At 32.2% G+C, this 10,193-nt stretch overlaps 1 protein-coding gene across 3 annotated transcripts; it reads left to right on the top strand.

Moving 5' to 3' along the window:
* Positions 1–3,164: 3,164 nt before the first annotated feature.
* Positions 3,165–9,081, top strand: LOC106768134 (transcription factor MYB124). Of its 3 annotated transcripts, none has more exons than XM_014653102.2 (13): positions 3,165–3,375; positions 3,868–4,087; positions 4,194–4,240; positions 4,346–4,402; positions 4,518–4,590; positions 5,233–5,288; positions 5,385–5,564; positions 5,642–5,820; positions 5,968–6,113; positions 6,651–6,784; positions 6,862–7,064; positions 7,309–7,454; positions 8,515–9,081. In XM_014653102.2, the coding sequence occupies exons 2-13, from the start codon at positions 3,953–3,955 to the stop codon at positions 8,623–8,625; spliced, it is 1,467 nt and encodes a 488-aa protein (XP_014508588.1). In that variant the 5' UTR covers positions 3,165–3,375; positions 3,868–3,952; the 3' UTR covers positions 8,626–9,081. The 3 variants fall into 3 exon arrangements, with proteins under 3 accessions (XP_014508588.1, XP_022638857.1, XP_022638858.1); XM_022783136.1 differs by having other exon boundaries at positions 7,306–7,454; XM_022783137.1 differs by lacking the exon at positions 7,309–7,454.
* Positions 9,082–10,193: the final 1,112 nt, after the last annotated feature.

Raw genomic sequence — 10,193 nt, 5'->3', positions numbered from 1 at the left:
AAACCATAAAATTTTACATTATCTTAGAATAATGACCATCAGTTGTCAATGAGAACTACCATGAATCACAAATAGTTAATAGACTAATTAAGTAAACTTTAATCAAATTTTACATTTTGTAACACATATCCACCGTGTATGGCGCAAGGTATATGTCTCTATTTGACTTAGTCATTCATGTTTGTAAATAATTTTGTTTGGTCTCAAGTGTGTTACCAGAAGGTTGAATGGTCTAAAGTTCAACAAATCCGTACATGGAAGACTGACCTTAAGTTGTTAGAAACTAACAATCTAAATATATATAACTAGTATGGAAGACAAAATTGACTATCTTACATGAACCATAATTGAAGGATTGAAATGTTCAACATTTTGTCTCCCAAAATGATCTCTAGTGCATAATTTAATGTGATATATACTACCACATGACATTAGAGGCCAAATACTCTCAAATCCCGGTACAATTCTACTGGTCCTTCAGACAACCTAGGTACGTAATTTTGTCATCATCTTTGTTATAGGATCATCCTCCGCTTTTGCCATGTCATCATCTTCATGTATCATTGGCTGATGCATGGGCTGCTTCTGAGGACGTATGAAAAATAATAAAAATTTTCAAAGTAATCAATCAATATTTATAAATTTAACATAGAAACACTAATAATAGAAATATAATACTTGTGGTGTGGCAATGTGTGGCATGGCCAATGCTTTACGCCATGCTATAAATGTGCCTATGACCTTCCTCACAAAATGAATTTTTGAAGTCAGTATAGACACTTGAGCGTGGGGATCATGAACTTCATCAAGTGGTTGGAGTATTTGGATACAACTCTTACTCTGAATCATTCTAAAGAGAACATACAAATTAGTTCTTCCAAAATTTTCTTCATTAACATCACATATCATGTCCTCTAAATTATCACTAAATCATTCTTCCACATCTCCAATCATATCTCACCACACATCTTGCATCATTATTAACCAATGTTTATGTATAATTACCACACACCCTACACTAATGTTAATCAATACTCCGTCTATAATTACCACACACCCTGCGCATCAACATTAGCCAATGCCCATGCATAATTACTGCTAGCAAAGACTCATCCTAGCACACACAGCCAAAAACATTGCAAATCCATGTTTGCACCTTACCAAACCTAGTTGTAGATTCACTACGCCAACATGACGACATCTTTGCCGATGTGATCCTTTCATCCAATTTTTTTTTTGTCACATTTGACAACAATTGTAAATGTCATTGTAACCTCAACAACCAAGAATGACTCTCCAACAATAAGGAATTAATCTTTTCTAGTATAGAAGATCTGACTAAACTGCAACCATAGAACATACTAAGAATATCTTAGTAAATTATAAGTTTTTGATTTGATTGGAATATCAACGTTTTTATCCTTGATAAATACCCTACTTATAAAGAAATAAGATCAACATAAGAATATAACATAGAAACTCTAAAACTAAACAAAACTATGATTATTGTTTGATGACAACTAAAAGAATAATACTATATGAAAAATTATACAATGCATAAACAACTTTCTTATTAAAAATTAAAAGAAGGTTTACTTAAAATATATATATATATATATATATATATATATATATATATATATATATATATATATATATATATATATATATATCAAGGGTTAATTTCTTAAAATTTTCAAATCAAAAGTAAGAAAGTAAAATAACCCATTTGTTGAGGTGGTGCATTTAGCATGAACTAAGATCGATTGATAATAAGGCATACGAAACATTTAATTTCAATGCAAGCCTTATACTAACTCTTATTAGGTCATGTACATTCTCATGTGTCCTTAAAATTCACAGTTTTCCTGTGGGGTCATGCATTCTGATGTATCCTTAAAATTCACAGTTTCCTACTCACTTCATTCACACAATACAGCTGTGTATGATGTCATCTAAAATGTTCATTTGACTAAACGGGTGTAACTGATAAAACATAACCTTAAGTTGAATTTTGAAATGATACAATTTTCAATAAGAGTGAAGAGGTTTAAATGTAATTAATTTCGTTTCAGATTAAAAAATTAATATCACAGTTATAAGGAAATATAAATTTAAGTAATTTCAATGCTATATTTAATAATTATATTGAATACTCAAGATTTATATAAAAAATATAGTTAAAATTAAGATTATGTTAGGATAATAAAAGTTTTACTTTCTACCACATAAATGATAAATTATTAAAACAATATCAATTCAATGCATTAATCTATTAATCATCAAACTTAAGTTTACAAAATTAACCATTTTATGAATTCCTTACTATCTTAACCAAATAGATTTTAAGGATGTAACATAAAAGAGTGTTTTATTTTAATTGATTGAAATTTATTGAAGATGAATGGTCTAGAAAAAAACACTCCTAATTTTTAATTGAATTTGAATTTTGTTTTAATTAAAATTTCATTTATCAGTTTTGATTGAATTTTATTTTAATTTAAATTAATTGAAGTAGCTGAATATTTGATGATGTTGAAAGTGATAATACCAAGTTAAATTTTTAATTTATATTAAATTTTAATTGAATGGTATAGGAAAAACAATCAATTTATAAAACAATCAATTTTTATTTAATTCATATTAATTTTAAAACAATGAATTTTTAATTGTAATAAATTTTAATTAAATTTAACTTTTACTTTGATGAACTACATTAATCTAATAATGCAAACAAATAATATAGGAAAAAAATGACAATTTATATAATTTTACGATTTATTTGATAATCCTAATGATTTTACTATTCTTACTATATTAGAATTAATAATGCGTGAGATTTAACTTATAAATATTATATAAAATCATAAAATATTATTATTTAAATGTGGATTTTAACTAAAATGGAGCATAATTTTGAGCCCATTGTTTATAAGGAGAAAGTATGCCAGAATAAGCGATGAGAGCATTAATAAAGACTGAAGAATGCACGTTAGGAGCAGCAGCAGAGCACAAGTCTTCTCATGGAATTCAGCATTTTATTCAAACTTCCTTCATACCCGCGCACTAATACCAAGTATCCGTTTATTTAAAACTATTAAACAAATACATAAAAAGTATTAATTAATCTTAGGTTTTCTATTCTCTTTCTTTCTTGTAAGAAAAGAGAACCAACCAACTCAGGGGTTGTGTTGGGTGACCGTTTTCAAAAAAAGTAAGAGAGAGAAACAACTGAAAAACAAAACAACACTCACAGATCAACATAAAACACTCACCTCACTCTCCACACTGCTTCTCATACCACTCTCTCTACTATCTCTGCTTCCTGTTTATCCCGGAATACGTATCACTAATCCAAACCTAGTTCTATTTGAGGTATTTCTCAATTTCATACTTTCTTTTACTCATTTGGGTATATTCCAAGTTCATCAATTTGTTTAGATCCCCCACCATTTCTGGGTTATTTTTCTTACATGCCACTAATCCATGAAATAAATAGGTAGTTGGTACTTTGTTGGGTTTGGATAAAAATTAGATTTTGATCCAATCCCATCTACCCCTTTTAAGTATTTTTCATTACCCATTATCTATCTCTCCTTTTCGTATACCTCTGGCTCTCTAATTTTAACATTGGATTGTGTTTTCCTGTTTTGTTCTGCCTTGATCACTGATTATAATAGCAATTTTATTTTCCCTTTTTCAATTGAATACCTTTTGGTGAGGGCTTTTGGGAATGTGATTTTTGCTTATTAAGGTGTAAAGGTGGATATGAAAGAGAAGGGAGAAGTGATGGTTTCGCTTTTTCTTTTTCATTTGTTTTTTTTTTTTTGCAAAACATAAAAGCTTCTAATCATAAAGCTTTGGCAGCATGCAAGTTGGCCGGTTCAGGCAAAAGGAAGGAGCGTCAAGAAGAGAGGGACGCCGATAGAATAATAAGCACTCTCTGTGGTAAATGATGCCGCAAGATTTGAAGCAGCACCATAATGAAGAGTCCACGAAGAAGGAGCACAGTGAAGAATCTAAAAAGAAGGAACACAATGAGGAATCTAAAAAGAAGGAGCGTCACATTGTGACTTGGACTCAAGAGGTGTTTCTTTCTCTCTTTAGCTCTCTACGTTTATTTTAATTCTTATGTTTACTTGCAATATATATATCATTTACTTAGTTCTAACATTGATAAGAGATTTTTTCAGGAGGATGATATACTAAGGGAGCAGATTGGTATTCATGGAACTGAAAAGTACTCATTCTTCTTTTACCGATTCTTCTTTTTTGATAAACACGACTTTTTTCTTCGTTGACGAGTGACATTAAAGGGCTTTGTATTGCAATTAATTATATGCAGTTGGGCAATTATTGCATCTAAGTTTAAAGATAAAACGACAAGACAGTGCAGAAGAAGGTGAGGTTTTTTCAATTGTCTACAATTTTTTAATTTTGATCTTCACTGATTCAAGAGATCTGTTGGGTTCTTTGTTACTACCATTCTGATCCTTCTATTACTAATCATATTTCAGATGGTACACATACTTGAATTCTGATTTCAAGAAAGGTGGATGGTCAGCTGAGGAAGACATGCTCTTATGTGAGGTAATGATGGTCTCTGTGTACAGAACCCACTTAACAAGCTTATTTTATGGTGAAGCATATGGAACTTTAAAAGATTGGAGTTCATGTTGAATAGTAGTATGACTAAATTGAAAGATACAAGTCAGAGACAATTCTTAAGTTAAATTTGTAGAGTTGAATTAGGCCTAAAGCCCAAATTTAAAATGATACCAGAGTTTATCCTATCATTGTTGTTGAGTTTATCAGGCCACTTGCTATTGAGCTATTGTTGGACTATCCTCAAAGTCTTGCTAGCTTCACAGTCAAGATATGTAGTCTTCAATGTTAGGGAGTGTGGTGGAGGTTCACATTGACCAATAGCATGACCAAGTTTTGTATATAACTTAGTAAATTTCCCTTTACAAGTCAGTTTTATAGGAATGAGTTGTGTCGAGAGCCACATTGTAAGACTATTTTGTCTTCATTGGCCAGAAGACAATCTATTGACGAACTTAAGCACTGAGAAGCAGCCTAGCCTACTGTCAGAAGTTGGTTACAACCAAATCAACCAAGATCTCATGTATATATATATATGCATACTCTCGCAGATAACATCAACTAGATTTCAGTACACATGAATAAATGAGGCATTTGTGATTTTATTTCTTGCCATTTTCTCTGTAGGCTCAAAAAATATTTGGTAACAGATGGACAGAAATAGCAAAGGTGGTTTCAGGCAGGTAACCAGAAATTGATTCTTTTCTTCTTGAGTGCATGTGAATATATGATAGCCATTTTATTGATGGTTAATATTTAATGCATTGCTTTCTGTACAGAACGGATAATGCCGTGAAAAACCGTTTCTCGACACTCTGCAGAAAGAAAGAAAAATATGCAGCATTAGCAAAAGAAAACAGTACTTCATACATCAATTCAAATAGCAAGAGAATTATGTTCCAACATTATAATAATATGGATGCAACAGTTGAATCTGGAGTACCTATTAAAAAGATGAGGTACTGTATACTCTATGTATCAAAATACTCAGGTTCTACTTAGAGAACTGTTGACATTTTATCCTATGGCTATATAGGAGGGCCCATATCCCTGATGATGCAGAAAAGAGCGAATTTGGAGACCGATCACATTTACGTAATGGAACTCCAATAAATCAACAGCAAAGAGCACCATTTGCAGTATTAGCTCAAAACTCTCATAACTCAAACAACTTGCCAAACCCGCAGCATGATTGCAATCCCAAGTTTGATTCTGGTAGTTATCTTTGAATTGAACTTTAGTTTTGGAGCTTGATTCATGTATAGTAAAACTTGAAAAAGAAAACATGATATAATTAATATATTCAGCAAACAAAACTTCAGCCATCCTCTCATTGTAAGATGGTTTGTCATGCTTCTGCAGCCCAGGATGACCAGATTCAAGGAACATTTCTCAAAAGGGATGACCCAAAGAGAAGTGTATTGATGGAACAGGCAGAGTTATTAAGTTCACTAGCTCTAAAAGTTGATACCGAAAACGTGGACCAAAGTCTTGAACACACTTGGAAGGTGAGGCTTTATAACTTCTAAACTTGCTTCAGTTTTGAATATTGAACACTTCTTCTTTAAAAAATGTACTTACTACCTTTTGTGATGAGTAAAGCCCTAAAAGTTTCAGTTATATCCTTAGAAGTTAGCATCAAAAAGAAGCAACTTGTCGTGCTAGCCTATTTACATAAAAATTTGAAAGTCGTTTCACATGTATCTTTTTTTCGTCCTATAGCACCCTGGTAAGCTAAAAGCTAATTGAAAAAGTTTAGGCATTGTTTGCTCCTAGTTTCTTGACTAAAACATTTGCAATTTATGTCGATATGAATCTAAAGCATTTATTTAAAGGAAAGCATGAATCAAATGAGTTGTTAATCTTCCCAATGAGAACTCTGAAATAGTTTCATAGGTCGGTCACCTTGCTAGCGTGTATTCAAATATTGAAAACTCAGCTTGATTTTATGATACCAATCACGAGGTGATATTTCTTTTTACTTGACCATATAAGTATGATAAGTGTTACTCTTTACACTGTATGTTCATTTGAACTGATGGCAGGTTCTTCAAGAGTTTCTGAACCGAAACAAAGAACCAAACATCCCTGGTCACAAGATTTCAGATTTACGGCTTGTAGATAAAGATATCAATAAGGACTTGAAAAGCAGTAATGAGGAAGGCCAGGCTTGTTGGAGGTACATTAAGATCTTTAAAACTATTGCTTTGCCTGTGGCCTCTGCGAAATGTCTAATAGTTTCTGAATATGTTCTAGGCAAGTGGAACAATACGAAGATTCTCCAGCCAGTTCCGGGTACAGTACAGAATCAACTTTCCTGGGTCAGTCAGCCGTTGATAATTCAGAGCACACATTGCATCAAGATATTGAAACTGAAATGAAGTCTGAACAAGTTGGAGATGAAAAAGGAGTAGGCAGAGATGATAAAGGGGTTCTTTGTAATGCAAATGTAGATCAAGGTAAATAAATGGAAAAGACTTTTAATAGAATATCAGTTTAGTAACAATTAACCACATAAATAGTAAATTATGTTCAACGAGTTGATGAATAACCAGATAATAACTTAACCTCTTAAGTGTTTAGTTATTCCTAAGCTGGAAATTATATGAAGTGTTAGTTTTATATATTTTCTAAAATAAAATGCTTTATCCAATATGCTAATACCGGAAATGGTAAGTGTTAATATTATGTGTATTCTAGCAGATGTACTGCCATATTGTGAGGAACAGATAAACAATGATGGAATTGTTTCTACCTCATCAAGATTGGAGTTCAACTCCCCTATTCAAGTAACCCCTCTGTTCAGATCCTTGGCAGCAGGAATTCCCAGCCCACAGTTTTCAGAAAGTGTAAGTCCGCCATGCACTTTGGCATTGAACAATTTTAAGGCCAACAGAAAGATTATATCATTAATAGAGATAACTAGCATGATTATATATTATTAGTAATATGATATATTAAGTAGGCAAATGAGGGAGCTTTTTAACTTAATGGCAGAGCTTGTTATAATGGGGATTTTTGGGGGAAAGCTTATCAATGCACAGCTGATGTTAAAGCGGTGAACTTAAGTTGTTATCTTTAGAAACTTAACATGAATAGTTGTTGGATTAATAGAATCGTGTCTTTTAATCTATCAATAATAAATTAAGTAATGCTAGCTTTTTATTTTCCATCCTTGATGTCAATACTCAGAAGATGAAACCGTAGAAAACTTAACTCAAGTGTTCTTAATATCATCTATTGCTACTTCTAAGTCCATTCAGGCTTAGATGAGCTGGGATTTTGAAATGCTTAGGCAATCCCTACCTACAATTGTTGAAGCTGGTAAAAAAGAGGTAAATCAAGTATTTGGGTGGCATATAATGTGCTGGTAAAACTAATACAACATGTGTGCATATGGCATGAGGTTTTTCTAAGAGAAATTTGGATTTTTTGGCGTACATATTTAGTTGGGAAAGATCTTACTACAATTTCCAATACGCTGGAGCACATAGTGGTGTAACTGAAGGGTTTGTTTGGATAAAATTTTCCATAAACACTTGTAGGAGAAGGAAATAAGAAGGAAAGACAAACCGTAAAAAGCAAAACTAGTTTATATGACTTAAAAATCCTCTTTTTAAAGAAATAATTTTTTGTCCTTACATTATTGCTCTTAGAAGTTAGAAGTGTTTCTGGAAAAGTTTATCCAATCAAACACATAGTAGTTTCTATTGGTGCTAGAAGATAGAAGCCATGTTCTTGCAAATAACATTGAATTATTTGGCAAGATTAGTGGAAGCTGTTGGGGTTTTTTTCACACATACATAGATTTGTTTTGGTAATGACACTTGTCTCTTTTTCGTCAAGAAATAGAATATATCGAAGCTTGACACTGAAGACTAACCTTTATTTTTAAAATTGTTCTTTCAGGAAAGGAACTTCCTAAGGAAAACACTAGGAGTGGAATCTCCTTCCATCAACACAAGTGCTGACTCATCTCAACCACCACCCTGCAAAAGAGCCCTACTACCAAGTCTATGAACCATCTGAGATTCAAATATTGATCCGTTTTGGAAGGCATATGCTGTTCCCCAAGAATGTCATGATACATTCTTGCCGCCATCAACATATCTAACATCTCAAAAGTTACCTTTTTGAAACTTGCACATAAAATTGGATTGCTTAGTGTGTCATTCTTTGGTTTGTTTTGTTTTGATATTGTTCTGGGTTTGTTTTTCTCCAATCCAGCAATCAGCATTTTGTCCGAATTTTGTACAGAGCTTGATGTGTAATCCAGTAGCATCCTGATTCCTGAGTGTGTATGAATACATTAGCATAGATAGAAGAGAGAGAAGAAAGTTAACAGTGGCAACTTGGATTCTAATTTGTTGTTTGGAGTGTGCATAGGTTATTTAATAAATATTTTTCCCTTTTGCTTCTGATGTACTGAAACATAATCATAAGTGAGTGGAAATGCATTTTGGTTTGGTGTGCAAATACTGTTTGTGTTAGAATTCTCCAAACTAAGAATTTGGCACATTGACTTTCCTACCACCATATTCCAGGTAAATAAAAGATAATGGTAAAGACAAAATACCAGGAAGCAGAAGAAGAAATGGAGAATATGTAAATCATATATATACTTACAGAATTCCCTGACCTGATAGAGGAAAAGCATACCTTTGTCTTTGATATGTGGTGCTGTGTGGAAGAATGATTCTACATTCACTGCATTCTTATATTTAGTTAGGATAACAAGTTAATGGTTGGTGATGGTATACAGTACGCTGATAATGATGACAAGGCTAAAGCAGTTGGTAAAATGATGACAAGGCTAAAGTGTTGTTAACTTTGCCCACCAAAGACTCCCTTTGACTCATTTGGTTTGACCACTCAAATTGCATAATGTCACTTGCATAATTCTATTGGCTTCACTGCAGCTATGAGAAAATCTCATGGAAAAATCTCAAGATGGAAGATGAATTAAGAATTTTTCTGTATAAGTAAGCTTAATTTAGAAGACAGTTTATGATAAACAATTCAATAATAATAGTGTACCCACCACCCCACTTAGCGCAGTAATCATTGCTATTGAAATTTGAGCTTCCAGATCTGAAAGAAGACTAAATCACATTCAAACTAGAATCTTTATTTGTATATTAGCCCGATAACAGATCTTACTAACTCAACAAAATCACGTTCAAATATTTAGCAAGGTTTCTTTAAATGATTCACATCTTAAAGCTATTTAACCGAGTTGTACTAATTAAACTTTTCATTTTGCCTGTATTCAAAATCTAAAAGCAGTGAACTTTTTTTTTAGTCCATAATAATGTATACATTTTTCATTTTCGCTTTTATAATAACTATATTAATTAATTAAAATTATATAAAGATAGCAATATAATTGATAAAATAAATAAGGCTACATATAACTTTTTAAGGCACGTATGTTCAAGGTTTCCAGGTAGGTTGTACCGTGGACTTTGTAAACATTAGTACAACAAAAAAAGTCAACTTCTTTTTAGTGTTCAAACACTGTTCAATTTTATCCCTTTTGCTCAAATCCTTACTATATAGCTCAGTTGGTGGGTAAATCCGTCAACTTT

The sequence above is a fragment of the Vigna radiata genome, chromosome 7 (assembly GCF_000741045.1).
Source record: "Vigna radiata var. radiata cultivar VC1973A chromosome 7, Vradiata_ver6, whole genome shotgun sequence".
Taxonomy (NCBI): Eukaryota; Viridiplantae; Streptophyta; class Magnoliopsida; order Fabales; family Fabaceae; genus Vigna; species Vigna radiata.
Note: the sequence above shows the minus strand (reverse complement) of the source record. Positions and strands in the feature narration are given on the sequence as shown.

Coding starts and splice junctions, on each gene's coding strand:
- LOC106768134 (XM_022783136.1), top strand. CDS start 3,953: ATGATGCCGCAAGATTTGAAGCAGCACCATAATGAAGAGTCCACGAAG. Junction 5,289..5,384: donor GCAAAGGTGGTTTCAGGCAG/GTAACCAGAAAT, acceptor CTTTCTGTACAG/AACGGATAATGCCGTGAAAA. Junction 7,065..7,305: donor TAATGCAAATGTAGATCAAG/GTAAATAAATGG, acceptor TGTGTATTCTAG/CAGATGTACTGCCATATTGT.